Source organism: Geotrypetes seraphini, chromosome 17 (genome assembly GCF_902459505.1).
Source record: "Geotrypetes seraphini chromosome 17, aGeoSer1.1, whole genome shotgun sequence".
Taxonomy (NCBI): domain Eukaryota; kingdom Metazoa; phylum Chordata; class Amphibia; order Gymnophiona; family Dermophiidae; genus Geotrypetes; species Geotrypetes seraphini.
Genome location: NC_047100.1, coordinates 30,332,350 through 30,349,659, shown reverse-complemented (window position 1 = coordinate 30,349,659; position 17,310 = coordinate 30,332,350). Strand labels below are relative to the sequence as shown.

General features: G+C 45.3%; 1 protein-coding gene across 5 annotated transcripts in view; it reads left to right on the top strand.

Annotated features, from left to right (window-relative positions):
• The first annotated feature begins 5,948 nt into the window (after nt 1-5,948).
• Nucleotides 5,949-17,310, top strand: part of MST1R (macrophage stimulating 1 receptor) — a 112,305-nt gene continuing 100,943 nt past the window's right edge. For 2 of the 5 annotated variants that reach the window (XR_004537408.1, XM_033926707.1), the window contains exons 1-2: nt 5,949-6,067; nt 9,419-10,732. Coding sequence is in view for 4 of the 5 variants with exons in the window: in XM_033926707.1 (XP_033782598.1) it covers nt 9,512-10,732 (1,221 nt within the window). In the remaining variant the exon portion in view is untranslated. Of the gene's footprint in view, nt 6,068-6,386; nt 6,831-7,599; nt 7,710-7,772; nt 7,928-9,418; nt 10,733-17,310 lie in introns of those variants that run through there. The other 3 variants (XM_033926710.1, XM_033926708.1, XM_033926709.1) reach the window with 3 other exon arrangements.

Here is a 17,310-nt window from a genome sequence, read left to right as displayed (position 1 = left end):
CTCAGGGTTGCGGGAGATTCACAATGAATATTCATAACTGAGATTCCCATGCACTGCTTCCAATTCATGCAAATCTGTTTCATGAATATTCATTTGAAAACCACTCCAAGCACAGTCTAATCTCTAGCAAATGCAGTCAGTATATTATATGTACAATCGATATTGATGACTAACCCCCACATTTCTTGGGGATCTTCATTTAGAGGTAGGAGGTTTGGGTAACTGAGGTAGGAGGGAGTGGGCTTCTCTCTTGCAGATTTTTTTTTTTTTAAGTTTATGGGCTGTGGGCCCTCATGGGGGAGGGGTGTCGTGGCAAAATTTTTATTAAATAGGGACAGATATTGTGCATGTGAAACATATGTATATCATTCTATGCCCATTAAAAAAAAGCTGCTGGCACCTCCAGACCTGTTGGAGAATTTGGAGCATTTAAAACTGGTGCTTCATTTTGTGCATCATGTAGTATCAGAGTGCTTGTTTTAATAATAATGAGCTTGTTGTAATGTATTTAAATGCTACAAACCACGGAAAAGAACGCAATATGTCATTTTGTGCATTGATAGCTGAAATACTTTGACACTAAACCAGATGATTGTTAAACGCATGGAGAGTTTTGTATATCTGGCCCTTAGGGCTAGATTCACTAAGGACACTGATTGTGTCCCGACCCCTTTGCAACCCTGACCCAATTCACTAACCTTACTTCCGAACCGCGCATGGAAATGTAGGAAGGCAATGATTCACTTTGTTGGAGATCAGTCGCTCACATCCCTGCTGACTCTCCTGTCCCTCAGAAGCATTTTTCTCTTCTTGCCGCCCTGACTCTCCTGCTCAGACATCAACTTTGCTATGGATGTTTTGCTTCCTGAGTTTTCTGCCAGCCTCACAGGGCTGTCTGGGCCTGGATGTTCTCTATGCCTCTGCTTGGCAAGTAGCAGGGCTGTACTGACTCTCCTGCTCTGCCGTGCAAGTCTGTGGATTTAAAGTGGGGCTGCACTCTGATGTGTTCTGTTCCAGTACAAAGGAAGTGGGAGCGGACAATGAGCACTCCACTGAAGAACACGGATGTAAAACCAACTTGTTTATTTCATAAAAGGACACAAGCAGAAGATGTGGACCTGACACAGCACTGTGTTTCGGCGTCTGAGGAACACCTGCATCAGGGGTCACTGTGGCGTATATGTTCACAGATGACAGGTCTGGGATAAAACAAAGCTCGGTCCAACTAACATGCCAGAGTAATCAAAAACAATGAAAAGGTATGGAAGCATTTTCAAAAATGTCGGGTCCACAGCTTCTGCTTGTATCCTTTAATGAAATAAACAAGTTGGTTTTACATCCGTGTTCTTCAGTTGAGTGCTCATTGTCCGTTCCCACTTTCTTTTGTACTGTTCTATACCCCTGGGTTCTCTGTCCTGTTAGACTTTTTGGTGTTCTTTTCCAGAACATGCTGCAGTGTCGCCTCGCTTTAAACCCATATGTTAAAACCATGGGCTCACGAGTAAAAAGTAAATAAAAAAATTGCACAGAGAGCAAAAAAATAAAAAATAACAGAGAGAAAGCACATGTGTAGACCATCTACAGGCTAACAGGCAAAGATCATGGCTTGCGCTTGCGTCAGGATTGCTCTTCTGCGATCTGTGTGGTCAGTTTGGGGCGTGCCTCTGATTGGCCTAATTAGCATGAGGACGCATTGTAAATTGGGCGCCCGGCCACGGATTGGATCGGACAGGAAAGGTAAGGTGGGCTTAGTAAATCTAGCCCTTAGTCCTGGGCGAACAGAAGGGTGAACAGAATGCTAGGAATGATAAAGAAGGGGATTACGATCAGATCGGAGAAGGTTATCATGCCGTTGTACTGGGCTATGGTGCGCCCTCACCTGGAGTACTGTGTCCAGCACTGGCCACCGTACATAAAGAAGAACACGGTACTACTCGAAAGGGTCCAGAGAAGAGAGACTAAGATGGTTAAGGGGCTGGAGGAGTTGCCGTACAGTGAAAGATTAGAGAAACTGGGCTTTTTCTCCCACGAACAGAGGAGATTGAGAGGGTACATGGTCGAAACAATCAAGGTACTGAAGGGAATAGACTTGGTAGATAAGGACAGGTTGTTCACCCTCTCCAAGGTAGGGAGAACGAGAGGGCACTCTCTAAAGTTGAAAGGGGATAGATTCCGCACGAACATAAGGAAGTTCTTCTTCTTCCAGAGAGTGATAGAAAACTGGAATGCTCTTCCGGAGTCTGTCATAGGGGAAAACACCCTCCAGGGATTCAAGACAAAATTAGACAAGTTTATGCTGAATCAGAACGCACACAGGTAGGGTTAATCTCAGTTAGCGTGCTGGTCTTTGACCAGAGGGCTGTTGTGTGAGCGGACTGCTGGGCACGATGGACCACCGGTCTGACCCAGCAGCGGCAATTCTTATGTTCTTAAGCTGAGCAAGTGAGCAATTGCTCTTTCATTTTAGGCATGTTACTTATGAGTTTTTCATAGTCGCTTACAAAAAATTAAAAAACTTTGCAAATCTAGAACTTGGTGCTTACACAAAAAGATTTGCATGCACCTGGCCAACCCTTAGAGGGCGTATTGGTCCTGATTCTTTGTATTCTACTGTGTTTCCCTGAAAATAAGAAAGTGTCTTATATTAATTTTGTGTCCAAACAACACATTAGGGCTTATTTTTGAGAGCTGTCTTATTTTTTCTTTTTCATGTACAAAAATCATCTCCGCCTATTTTTCCTCTTTCCTTTCTCCTCCTCCCATGTGTAGCATATTTCCTCCCCTCATGCAGCATCTTTCTATCCCTCCCTCCCATTCCCCTGTGCAGCAGAACCTCACCCACCCTCCTACCATGAGAGTGACATACCTCTGCTCCTGGGTTTCCCTCTGCCGCATCAGTGACACGGCAGAGGGAAGGCCGTCACCATTTTAGAAAGCCTGGACTGTAGGCTCCAGCAGCCCACACGTCATATGTAAACTGAGCCGGCTTAACTAGAGCCTCCCCTCCCCCCCTCCTATTTATGTGTAACAATTTTTATTGAAAGAATCAAATAATCAGTACAATAGGATAATACAAAAATACATTCAATACAATAAGATTTACAATAATATTTCATACAAATTTAAATCATTCTTTCAAATTTAATTTCCATATGAATTAATTCAATCTTATCTTCACCCCCCTTAATTCCATCCCCTACCCACTATCTTCCCCTAAATTAAATCCCTCACCCTGGATGAAAGTTGACAAAAATAAAGAATTAAAATAAATAACTGGAATGTAATTATTAAACCTAATTTTCATAATAAATCATTGATAACCAAACTTTGTATTTTTGGTGAAAGATTCTGAATATAAGGATCCCAAACGTCCATAAAAAGATGAGTTTTTTAAGGTGAACTAGAGAATGACACAGTGGCGGTTTACCCGTGGCCACTGCGTTTAGCCGCGGGTAACCCGCCGAAACAGGGAACGAAAAATAGCAGTCGCTGCGGGGACGGGAACAAGGCCATTCACCGCCCCGTGGAGCTGTGAATGGTCTTGTCCCCGCAGTGAGGCATGAAAGATTGCGCGGTCCCCACAGCCACCACCCGCCTGCCCAATTGATCCTAGTGTTTAGCCAGCTCTCTCCCTTCTCCTCACCTTAGTTTGTAGGCTTTCTTTTTCGGTGACCCGCACACTATCAAAGAGCCATGCACCCGCTGCTGCTCAGTTTCGATCTTCTGCTCTGATGCAACCGGAAACAGGAAGTTGCAGCAGAGCAGAAGATTGAACACTGAACAGCCGCGCATGCGCGGCTCTTTGGGAAAGCGTGCAGGTCGCCGAAAAAGAAAACCTACAAACTAAGGTGAGGAGAAGGGAGAGAGCTGGCTAAACACTAGGATCGATTGGGCAGGCAGGTGGTGGCTGTGGGGACCGTGCGATCGCTCGTGTTCCCGGCTCAAACTGGAAGGAGGGAGTGAAAGGGAAAAGGATTCTGGGCCAAGGGGATGAAGACGGAAAGAAAAACCCACAGCAGGAAAGAAAGGGAAGGACAGGCAGGTGAGCCAGATGCTAGAAGCAGGGGGGGGGGGGGGAAGAAAGGGGGGAAAAAAGCTAGATGGGGTTGAAAAGAAGAGACACACTGGTATGGAAGAGGAAGATAGGGGAAATCTGGACACAGGAAGGTAACAGAAAGAGGGGAAATTATGTGCATGGGGCATAGGGATAGAGACATAAAGGGGACATGCCATGGGGATGGTATATGGACACAGGGGGGGGCAATGGCAGATACATAGGAGAAATATTAGAAATGGGGAAAATAGGAACACAGAAGTGAGATGGTTTGTGGGAATGGGACAGGGACAGAGCTCGCAGGCTCCAGCGGCTTGCACAAATTACATTGTAACATGCCATGAAAATAAGAGAGAGGGAGGTAGATAGATAGGCCACGCAAGAGGAGCTGAAGGGTGGTAGAAAGGAACAGATGGTAAAGGAGGGAGGGAAGGGTGGTGGTAGAAAGGAATAGAACAGACATTGAAAGAGGGTAGAGAGGAACAGACCCTGAAGGGAAATGTGGAAGACAGAGTGGGAAGAAGACAGATGCCAGACTAGGGGGGAGCGGAGGGAAGAAGATGGGTGCTAGACCAATTGGGGGGGGGGGGGGTGAAGGGAGAGGCACAGTAACAGCAAATGGAAGACGCAGAGAGAAGACACACAGTGGATGGAAGGAATTGAATGAGAAGATGTGGAAAGCAGAAACCAGACAACAAAGGTAGAAAAAAAAAATTCTATTTATTTATTGCTTTAGGATAAAGTAGTACCGGTATATTAGTTGTGTTGATAAAAATTTATAAACAAAGCCCTGCCAGCTGAACATCTCTTTCTCTAGTTCAGCAGCAGGAACTTTGATTTATAAGAAAGGAATAAGCTAAATATTACAGTACTAAGGCTTATATGGATGCAGCGGGGACGGTGACGGGGCGGTGAAAGGGATGGCGGTGACGGTGACGGGGCGGTGATGGGAACGGCGGTGACGGGCCGGTGCAGAGGATAGTGGGCCGGGGATGGGGCGGTGACGGGGACAGATTTTTCCCCCGTGTCATTCTCTAAGGTGAACCTCGAACCTCCCAACTCTCAAATAAAAATAAGCGATGTAATTGATTCCTCCAATGCCAAAAACATAAATGTATTATGCAATTTTGGTTGCCCCCCCCCTCTTATTAAGCGCACGTGGAGACCCAGTCCGAAGGGTGTGCACTTAAGCGGAATTGACTGTATATAGACAGTGTAACAGTTAGTTTACAGTATTGTACAGCTTGTATTCTGTTGTGGGGAAGGAAAGCTAGGAAATGTGGTTTTCCTTTTTTTATGTTGCTCCAATGAGAATCAGATGCCAAAATGTACACAGGATCTTAGACAAATTAAAAAGAAAATATATAGGTAAGAAAAGATGAATGTAGGGTATATGAAAAAGATTTCTAGGGAATTGAAACCCACTGGTCTATGTGTGTCTTAGAGCTGGGGATGTAGCAGTTGGATGTACGGGAAGGGCAAGGTCTACCATTGTGCACAGGTGGGCCTGGGGGCCAGAGGGAGTAGGCATGCCTCTGGCCCGCCCTACTACAGAAGGTACGGGGGGTGTGTGTGTGTGTGCAGATTGTGGGGGTCATGGGTTTAGAACAGGGGTCTCAAAGTCCCTCAGTGAGAGCTCAATCCAGTTGGGTTTCCAGGATTTCCCCAAGGAATAGGCATGAGATCTCTGGGCATGCACTGCTATTCCTTGGGGAAATCCTGAAAACCCGACTGGGTTGAGCCCTCAAGGAGGGACTTTGACATCCCTGGCAGGAGAGAGTGGGCCTTTAAGGCAAAGTTTTGAGAATTGAGCTCAGAAGAGGACGAGCATTTTTGCCTCAAAGCTAAAGCTAGGCCCTAGGACCGGTGCACGAGCTGCAGCCAAAGGGATCGTCACGAGGCGATTGGGAGGCGGGAAAACCGTGAGAGGGCGGGAGGCGGCTCCAGCTGCAGGGCTGGATTGTGCAACGCGGGCGGCGCCTGTGGGCTCGAGACGGCGAGGTCGAGCGCGGGGTAAGTGAGGGAAAGCGCAGCGCAGCGGCTCCCTTGTACTAAGGCGCGCGAGGCATTGGGCGCTCAAAACCGCTCGCGCGCTGTAGTCGAGGGAGGGGCAGAAGCCTCCGGGGTTAACGGTTTCCGTTAGTCAGCAGCAAAGTCTGTGAGCAGGAAGACGACGTTTGCAAACGGGGCCATGTGGAAAGCGCAGACTCAAGTGCAGGACTAGGGGAGAGTGGGAGCAACAGGCTCGAGAGCCTCAATCCAGTGGGGTTTCCAGGATTTACACACTGAATAGGCATGCACTGCTTTCAATGTAATTCCTTGGGAAAATCCTGAAAACCCCGGTGGATTACGGCCCTTGAGGAGAGACTTTGACACCCCTGGCTTAGACCAAGGGCTAGCTCAAGATGTTCGCTTTGGACAAGCAATTTTGCATAACCTCTTTGCATTATAGACTGTTTCCATCTCCCATATGCTTCTTCAGCTTGGGATTCGCCAATCGAGTGAGGCTGCATATTCCCTGCCTGTCTCTGGAAAGCAAAGTTGCTTACCTGTAACAGCTGTTCTCCATAGACAGCAGGGGAATGCAGCCACACTTGCCCGCCTGCCATCCCCACATCTCTTTTGCTAGAGAATAAACTGACAGTTGGAGGGGAGGGGGCTCAAAAGCTTCCTGTGGCTATGGGAGAGAGTACCGATGCCGTTTGGCTCAGTCAGAGACTTCACCAATCAAGTGTGGCTGCATTCCCCTGTTGTCTACGGAGAACACCTGTTACAGGTAAGCAACTTTGTCCGCGCTCCTGCCCCGCTGCTAACCCGCTTGGTGCTGGCTGCCACAATATGGGGTTTCTTCTGGCACCGAGCAGGAGTTTGTGCTGAACTCAAAATTATTTAATTAGCTTAATGGCATTGTAGATAACCATGGCAATAAAAGCGAATTAAAAAATGCTTAATTATGAGTTTTGCATAGAACTCACTGAGGTGCCTGCTGAAGCTTACTTGTAAAGTAGGTGAGGTTAGGGGCAGAGAATAGGCGTGGTATAACTTAGGTGATGTTAGGCCAGGAAAACCCTTGTGTCTTACATCTAAGTCAAGATGGGTGCTGCTAAATGTGGCTCTATAAATGGGACCTAGCTTAGATTGACATGCAGTTCTACTGATTTCGGCGCCGTTTAGAGAATAAGGCCCAAAAGGCATTACTATGCAATGCAGATACATAAAAATTATTATTATCAGAACACTCAAACATATTTCAGTAATGTGTGTATTTTTGTGTAATTTCCTAGAAATGTCAGGAAGGTAAATGACATTACACAAAATTTAAAGCTCATTGTTGATTTTCCACGTGAAATTGTACCAAATTTTCACTAGACATGGACACACCCTAAATATGTTTTCTAGCTAGGACACTCCCCTCCCTCCCTCCCCTCATGGTTATACAGTATATCTGCAATGCCTGTCTCCTTAGCAATGCATAATTCACTTTGTACTTGCCGTGCTTATCTCTGATGTCTATCCGTGGTGGGTGTGACTCTAGGTACAGCTGCTGGTATCTCTTATAGCCTCTGAACTACTGGCTTTTACATTTAGCTGTGGCATGTTTGAGGGGAGCAGCCAACACCTTTCTTCATTTCCTGGCTGCATGGAATGTCTTCAGGTGAGTCATTGGGACCAGCCCAGCAGGTCAAAAAGGAAAGGTAAGAGGTAGAGAGGCAGGAGCAGAAGGATTAGTCTCTGCTCCGCTCCAGGTTCACCCCTTGCCCTCCTCCTTCCTGCTGCTCTAGATTCTGAAAAGGTGCTGGCCATAAACCTCTCTGCCCAGACATGTAGAAAAGGTCACTTCTCGACAAGAGCCCGATCAATGGACTATTACTAGTGAGTATTGATGCTTTCGTCTACTTTTCTCTAGGGATCCGTTTCTGTTTTGCTTAGTGTTGACATGTTTTAATAGTTATGCTGAGTTTATTATGAGCACAGTGAATGTATTAATGCTGAGATGGTTAAAAGATACTGGTTTATTACTAAGAGAGGTGTCTTCATAAGCCTCTGTGCTGCATTGTCTCCGTTGTGAGTTTCAGAGTTGCCAGAGCAAATATATTTCCTACATATTCTCCTAATGACAGATTCTAACAATGTGCCTGGTAAGGTGAAAACGGGTTTTGTGATTTCCTTCCTACACGCCCGTAGTCTAAGACTGACCCAGTATACATTACATAAATTCTTATATACCGCAGCTACCTTGCGGTTCAGTGCAGTTAACCATATGTAGTACGATCATAATAAATTAAGCAAAATATTTACCAAACAAGTGGGTTTTCAATGATTTTCTAAAGACTAAGTAAGAGGTTGAGATTGATATGTAAATACTAACTTGTTTGTCTCACATAGCTGCCAAATATGCCAAAGTTTTACTAAGAAATCGTTTGTAAACACATCTCTTTATAAATGTTGTATCACATGCAAGTGTTTTCTAGTAGCAAAATTAAAGCATTGGGTAAATGGACTGCCAAGCCCTGGCGATTTGTTCCAATCCCAGCTCTGGCATTCTTTGTATGACCCTCTTTAAGGCACTTAGGCCCAAATTCACTAAAGATAGCAATTCAGTCGCTGTTACCCGATTCTCTGGCCAATTTTGAAACAACGATTGATTCACTGTCTTTTTTGCATTCAAATGATTTACATGCAAACTCCCCGACAAGGGGAGCCTTAGCCTTAGCTCCTCCCCCTTGCATCCGGGATACAGAGGGAGCCTAAGTGAGTCTCCGATTGGCTCAGATGCCTAACACCCTGCCCAAGGGGAGGGGCTTGAGGCATCTGAGCCAATCAGAGCCTTAGGTCCCTCCCTTTGAATCATGATGCATAAGGAGGAGCAGGAGGGACTCCTCCTTCCAACTAAAAAGATAACAGAGGGGGGGCATGAGGAAGGGTGGTCTCTGCTGGCAGGGGGGGTGATAGTAGGGTCTTGAGTCACCTTTCGGGAGTTCTGCACAGCTAGGTCATCCAAAACCCTTTGGGCCAGCTTGAGAGAATGTCTCCCCCAAATCTAGCTAAAAGCGCATACACTATGGAATCCATTGTATACTTTTATTCAGACTGACTGAGGTCAGTTTTCAAACTACCAAATTTACCAGACAAATGATTTTGAAAATTGTCTTCCCTAGGTGTTGGGGATAGTATGCGGTTGTTGTGTGTGTATCTTCCAGAAGGTTGAAGTCTTTGGTGCTTAGGAGTAAAAGTAATGCCATAAAGAGAAAAGAAAGAAATTAATATTGTTGTTGCAATTCTGAAATGAATTTCTGGGGGTATCATATATCCATCTACTTATGCAGTTGTGATATAATGTTATTATTTTCTCTTTCTTTATAGTTGTCATGGGTTGATGCCAGAACCCCTTAAAGCTGAGGGCAGGAACTAAGAGCGCAGAGCCAATAATTCTGGAGATACGTATATTTTCATAGCATGGGGCTACCCCTCTTCCCAAGGTTGGCCCTGTGGCTTGGAACAATTGAGGCAGTCGGTGGTTCTTGGAGCTGCCCTATCATTCCCTGGAGCAACACACTGGACTCTTCTGTGGAATATAAATTGAGAACATTCACAGCAGACAGTCCCATACAGGGCATTGTCACCTATGAAGATTCTGGAGTTGTCTTCCTAGCTGTTCGGAACAAGCTCTATGTCCTGAACCCAGCTCTCGAAAGTGTACACTTTGTGGTGACGGGACCTGCAGGTGCTGCTGAATGCCAGATCTGTTCTTCATGCCAGTTTGGTGCGGAAGCCCAAGTTGTGCCAGTAGACACTGACAGCATAGCTTTGGTGCTGGACCCACTGGAGCCACTGTTGTACAGCTGTGGGAGCTCCCAGCATGGGCTATGTTTTTTCCATCGATTGGACCTGTCCCTAGAAAAGGTGATCTCTGAATCTCGGTGCTTGTGCACAAGCCAGCAGAACAGTGCCACCGACTGCTTAGACTGTGTGGCCAGTCCTCTAGGAACCCTAATCACAGTCAGGGAGGTGGGCCATGCATCATACTTCTATGTGGCTTCAACCATCAACAGCACCATTGCCCAGAGGTACAGCCCCAAATCGGTGTCTATTCGCAGGCTCAAGGCTTCTGAGGATGGCTTCTCACCCAGTTTCCACAGTCTGACAGTTTTACCTCCACACCAGGACTCTTACCCAATTCATTATATCTACACCTTCAGCAGCAAGGACTATGTGTACTTCCTCACCGTCCAGAAAGAATCTGTCTTTGCCAAATCTTACCATTCTAGGATAGTGCGGTTGAGTGGTGAGGAGCAGGAGATGCGCAAATATCGGGAGATGGTACTGGAATGCCGCTTTGACCCCAAACGTAGGAGACGCCGCAGGCGCCAAGCGGTGCAGTACACGGATGAAATCTTCAATGTGGTTCAAGCTGCACATTTAGGAAGGGCCGGCACGCAGCTGGCACAAGAGATTAACATTAATACCACTGACTTGGTTTTATTTGGGGTCTTTGCCATCAGTGAGGTGGACAGCGCTAAGCCACAGAAGAAGTCTGCGCTGTGCGCCTTCCCGTTGCAGATGATTAATAAGGCCATCGATCAGGGGATGGATAACTGCTGCAGTAATGCCTACGAGGGACGCCTCTCCCGAGGGTTGCACTTCTACCAGGCCAATAGCACCTTCTGTCCACACAGTGTAAGTTGCTTACCATCCATGGGGCTCGGAGAATATTTACATGTAACGGTTGAGGAATTCTGAGTTGATTCTATTTTGCATAAAAGATCTAGGCAGGTTGAACTTTGCAAGCAAAATAGTTATGAGAAAACAGAAAAGAAATAATTAAAATGGATGAGATAATGTTAATAGTTTCCGAGATGACCTGTAACAAGACTGAGCAAAATGATTAGCAATCTGTCCTATCATTTCTCATTCTCTAGTTTATGTTCCCAAAGTATTACTGTATCTCTTCTGTTAATCTTGTGCATTCAATATCACTTGCTCTCAAATAACACCGAAAGCCATTTTTTTTCTGGGATTTAAAATGTCAACAGCTTTCTTTGGGGTCTAGCTATTTTCCCTTCTCCACCCCAGCCTCCCATCCTCCAGACCTTCAGGAGACCACCAGCCTCGTATTGTCCAGTGTGGTAGGTCTGAAGGGCTCTCGAACGCTGCACAACCCCACCCTGAACCTCTCACTCCCATTCCCAGGGAACACAATTATTTTCTGCACCAGATTCCATCACCTGCCACTGCCGTCTCTGCAGTGCCAACAGCACCTCTTCAAGTGACTTTAATGGCAGTTTTCCCCAACTTCCACTTCCCAGCTGCCTTTGCCACTGCACCTGTCCCGTTTGCAGTGGTGAGATAAAACGCACGCAAAGGCTCACCTGCTTGCATCCTCCTACCCATTTCACATATGCCGTGGGCTTATTTTACCCCCTCCTCCCTGTTTTGGGATTGAAACCTGCCCTCTCCCCCTCCCACTAGAACAACCACTATTCTGCCCCACTGCTCCTGTTTTAGGGGTTGGCTCATGGCTTCCTTTCTTTCAAATTGTAATTCTCTCCACTTTCCTTTTGTTTCTTCGTCTGTCCATTCCATCCAGTATATATTTAGTATGTCAAATGTTTCCCCCCCTTTTTTTTATTGTGATACGCTTAGAATTTATGATTAGTGTTGTATCAAAATTTTAATAAACTTGGTTACCATATGGCTCCAGAAAAAGGAGGACGGATTGAGACATCTGGATTTTACTTTTATTGAAAGTAATAGAAGTAAAACCTGGATGTCTCAATCCGTCTTCCTTTTTCTGGAGCCATGTGGTAATCCTATCCTTTCTGCTTGTTCTCACCCACGATCTGCCAGGGCTTTGGGGACTGTTACCTCTGGCAGCCTGGACCAGCCATCATTCTTCCTTAGTTTTGCTAGCATTGAGCTGCACTCTTGGGATTGGTAGGGCTTACCATAGGGCTCCAGAAAAAGGAGGACGGATTGAAACATCCGGGTTTTACTTCCAGTGCTTTTAGTGGAAATAAAACCTGGCTATTTCAATCTGTCCTCTTTTTCTGGAGCCATATGGTAACCCTAATTTGGTGTCCTGAGTTGTGAATATGTTTCTCGCTCACTTTCTTGCTCTTCTGCACCTTCTCTGGCTCACAGAATCTGTTTGTGCCTGCTGGTGGCTGCAGGGCAGAGCAACCCAGGGAGAAAATAAAGCAGAGAAACAGGCATGTGGAATTTGTTTAAATTTGCTGTAGCAGGAACTTCCCAGTTTGGGCTCCAAGGGAGGGAATAGATCATTTAATGTTGTTCTGGCTGTCAACCTCCAAAAGCAGTTTTTTCAGTGCTCTGTCTTGCCCTCTTCAGAGGTCCCTCTCTAGTGCTTCCAGTGAAATATTCATTTAAAAAATTTATAGCCCGCACATCCAACAATTGTATGCGGATAACATAAAATATACTTGGTAAAATGACCAACAAATACACACAACCTAACAAACTTTTTCCTTAAAACATAATTTAAAACAAATTCACAGTAGATCCAGAAAAAAATCTGCGCTTTTTAGACAACAAATTTTCTAAACTGCAAGATACTGTTTGCTTTATCTCCAGAGGCAACGCATTCCAGCAGAGTCATGGTGAAAAGTCCCGTCTTGACTAATACTGGCCAGACAGGCATAAACGAATTCTCCACCAAGACCTTAGTTTACCACCTAGAATTCTAGACAGTTCCGTGTTATCCTGACTGTGGAGTAAGGCAAAGAGCGAGCCCAGTAGGCTTCAGAGGTAAGATGTGCCAGACTAGAGCCTAACTGGGACGCTGCCAGAACATTCGAGTGTGAACCCCCATGCAGCAAGACGGAGTTGGGCCTCCTTCTAGACGGCAGCTAAGAAACTAGTCCTGTAACTTGTTCTAACTGCCATAAACAGGAGTTTGCAGACCGAGAGCAGTTAATCATAAGTGCTTTCCCTTTATACACAAACATGGTATGTTTCAGCTTCAGAATGGGAAGGAAGAAAGCTAGAGGGGGAAAGAGACAAACAGGATGTATAAAAACAAATGGACTGAGTGAAAATTCTTATTTCTCTTTGTGCTGGGCCAGATTTTCACAGTCAGCGTGCCTTTGCTTTTCGGTACTAAAGTCAAGGTCTGTTAATGATGAACTAGCAGAGGGTGGGGTCTGCTATTTCAGGGTGAGACTGGGAGGTAATTAAACTTATCGTATGGTTACCATTCAGACAGCTTGACCGGTTTTTTTCTGGCTTCACTGGCAGCATGAAACTTGTAATATTACCATTTGCAGACTAGGACTCGGTAGGAAGGATGCCACTAAAGCCAGTTTGTTTTCTCTGTGCCTCTGCCTTCGCTGATCCACCTGCTGCATCAGGAACACAGAAGCATGATGGCAGATACAGGCCAAACAGCCCATCCAGTCTGCCCATCCTCAGCCTCCACTATTTGTAGACCGTATACTGTGTGTGAGGTGCCTCTGCACGGACTGATACACACACAGTCGATATTGTCCCTGGTGCCTTCCTCCAACAATTTCACTGACCAAGTCTGCATTTCACAGAAGGGATGTGCAATTGTTTCAAATAACAGGAAAACCCTAAAATGTCTTGTTAAATTTTTATTTATTTATTTTTAGTGTTGATATCTGCCAGCCTTGAAACAAGGGTGACTATCTTTCAAGAGAACCTCTTCTGCCTCTTGAGATGCTGGCTCTGGGCAGCCCTGTGTTTTATACTTCCAGTAATCCTCGTGTCTGTTTCTTGACTGGCCCAGTAGGACTTCAGTATATCTGCTTCACATCAGGGTTACTCCTTTGGATGCATTTTGTGGAAGTGCAGTCAGGGCTGGCCTCACTAATTTGGTGTCGTTCCCCCCCCCCCCCCCCCCCCACCAAGAACTTAAGATTTCAAATGAGGTGTTGGGGATTATCTATTTAAAAATAATTCTTTAATTGCTGACTACTATTGTAATATTACTGTTTTAGAAGCCTGCGATACCCTGGATCTCAGAGGTCCTGAGCTTCAAGGTCCAAATCCTCCCAGAATGAATTACTGTATGTAATAGCATTACAAGACATCCCAACATCTGGACACATTCAGTTGTTTCCTGGGATCAGTTTGTCACTGAATGTTCTGATTCACATTGTGCCAGGTGACATTTATTCAGAAATTACGAGTCCAGGGAATATTTCATATGAAACACTGACATAATTACCAAGACTCCCTCATACTTAATTGAATGGTCAGGCTTTCAAATAGTCTTATATCGTATCTGCTATTATAGTTCATAGGCTGACAAGTGATACGGACTTTATGACAGCTTCAGGGAATCTCTTAAAGTCACTTCATTGGCTTCCCATCCGTTTCCGAATACAATTCAAACTCCTCTTACTGAGCTACAAATGCACTCGCTCAGCTGCCCCTCTCTATCTCTCCCGCGACCTATGCTCTGCCAACTCCAAACTCTGCCATATGCTTGGAACAAGCTGCCCAAATCCCTGTGGCGGGCTCTATCTCTGGCAGTGTTAAAAGCCCACCTCTTTGAGAGTGCTTTCAACTCCTGACTCCTCTCACCTTGGATTCTTCATCCTTAACCCTATATATGTCATGTCTGTCTGTCCACGTTTGGCTGTAAGTGCTTCAAAGCAGAGACCGTCTATTAAATGTCAAAATATATGGCGATACATATGCCTTTCAGCGCTATATAGGTGATAAATAATAGCAGTAGTAACTCTGGACATTTATGGTTGTAAAAATTAACTTCTTAATAGACTTTCAAGCTCAGCTGAGGAGTAGACTGTTAATGCAGTGATCTATGATCCAAGGAACCTGGATTCAAAAGCCATCTGAGCTCCTTGTGATTTTCTCTTTTAAATTGTAAGCTCTCTAGGGATAGAAAAATATGGACAAGCAACTATTCCACACACACTATACTCTTCTGACAGTCAGGAGTCAGACCACGGCAGTATTAACGTGTTCCAAACCAACTTGTTTTCTTAAAATCTTAGCAGCAAATAAGTGGGACAATAACAAGCACAGAGACAGTCATTTTGGTAGAGACAATAAACAAACAGTATTAAATCTCCCTTGTTATCTTTAACTTCAAAAATATGCAAATGTATTTTCTCTCTCTCTCAGGCCCATCTCAGAACATAAGGTCCAGAGCTAGAGGGGATTAGTTCTGGAACAGTGCCGGTATTAGGGTCCGCAGAATGTTCAGAGGGTACGAATGCTGGAGACTGTGATTATGATAAACATACCAAGGGCCTCAGAATAGTACCTGGCGGGCTGCAAGTTTAAGACCACTGCACTAGAGGTAGGTCTTGTCAGAAAATCTGATCAGTTTCTTTGACTGGGTGACCAGAGAAATGGATTGAGGATGTGGTGTATTTAGATTTTAGCAAAGCCTTTGACAGTATTCCACACAGACGTCTAATAAGTAAACTGAGTGCCCTCGGGATGGGTCCCAAAGTGACCACCTGGGTCAAGAACTGGTTGAGTGGAAGGTGACAGAGGGTAGTGATCAATGGAGATCGCTCAGAGGAAAGGGATGTTACCAGTGGTGTGCCTCAAGGTTCTGTTCTTGGGCCTGTACTTTTTAACTTTTTTATAAACAATATTGCTGAAGGATTGTCGGGTAAGATTTGCCTCTTTGTGGATGATATCAAAATCTGCAATAGAGTAGACACGCCAGACGGGGTGAATAACATGAGTAAGGACCTAGCGAAGCTTGAAGAATGGTCTGAAATTTGACAGCTAAAATTTAATGCTAAGAAATGCAAAGCCATGAATTTGGGCTGCAAAAACCTGAGGGAACGGTACAATTTAGGGCAGTGGTCTCAAACTTTTGACCCGGGGGCCACATTTGGCTTGCTAGGTACTATTTTGAGGCCCTCGGTATGTTTATCTTTTTTTTTTTTATTATTTATTTATTGAAACTTTAATATAACAAACAAGCAAAATACACTTGCAAAAGAATTAGGAAATTGAAACCTAAAGTCACAAAGACTATACAGGTACAGATATATATATATGGAAATAAAATACAGTGGTGCCTCACACAACGAACTTAATTCGTTCCAGGAGCAAGTTTGTTATGCGAAAAGTTCGTTATGTGAAACGCGTTTTCCCATAACAATACATGTAAAACAAAATAATTCGTTCTGCAGCATAAAATATGCTAAGATGACATAAAAAAGATAAATTTTTTGTTATTATTTTCATTTAGATACATCTAAAAACACACATTTTTTAAATTTAAAGACAGACTAAGTAGAGTCTATCGAATCTTGCACATCTTCACTGTATGTTTCCTAATGGAGTGAGCAGGCAGTGCCATGCGTTAAGGCCTTGCCAAATCCAGCATCTACCACCTTCTGCTGTTCAGCAAAGTAAAAGGAAGGGACCCAATACTGCAGTTAAACGTCCATTTTTTTTAATCATTATTGGAAGTCCTAGTTCTTAATTTAAGCATCCCTGTAAAATAGGGCTAGAACTGGAAAACCTCCAGACACAGAAGCTGAAGTTAGCCCCAAACCCTTCCGGGAAGAAAGCAAACGGTGGCTCGAGAGGGTCCGACAGGGCGGGGCCCATCAGACTCACCCCACCACCAGGACCGTCAGCGCCGCCACCGCCAGGTAGTTGGTCTGGTAGTAGAGCAGGTTGCTGACCACTCGGTTGTTCCATTTGTTGATGTCCTTGAAATCGGGCTTGGCGAAGCGATCGGAGCCCGGGAAGAAGTCGGCCCAGGCCCGGAAGGGAGCCAGTTGCACTTCCATGACGGCCAGCGGCTGCTGCTTCTCTTCCAATGGCCCTGGGCTGCACCGGCTAGAGCGGAGCGCGAGCATGGGATCAGCTGAGCGGCGCGAGCTCCGGGCTCCTCCCTTCACTTCCTGCTCGGGGAGTGGAAGGGCTGCCTTTTATGTCTAAAACGCAACGAAGCTCCCTAACGAGCAAACCGTCCACTTTTCTTTTCTTTTTTTTTAGCATCGGGGAAGCGGCGAGAGTAGCTCCGCCCCCCCCCAACGCATCAGCAGTAGGCGCGGATGCAGCTCGGGCGACTTCGTTGTGTGAAACGAAGTCCGTTGTACGGATCAAGACAAGAAGTTCGTTGTGCGCAGCGTTCGCTGTGCGAGGCGTTCGTTATGCGAGGCACCACTGTAAAATTATTTAGTCCACAAATTGGATCCAAGAACAAGGAAATAAAACAAATACATAAGTAAATATAGATCTCAATTAGATGGATTAGAAGGCATGATATCTCT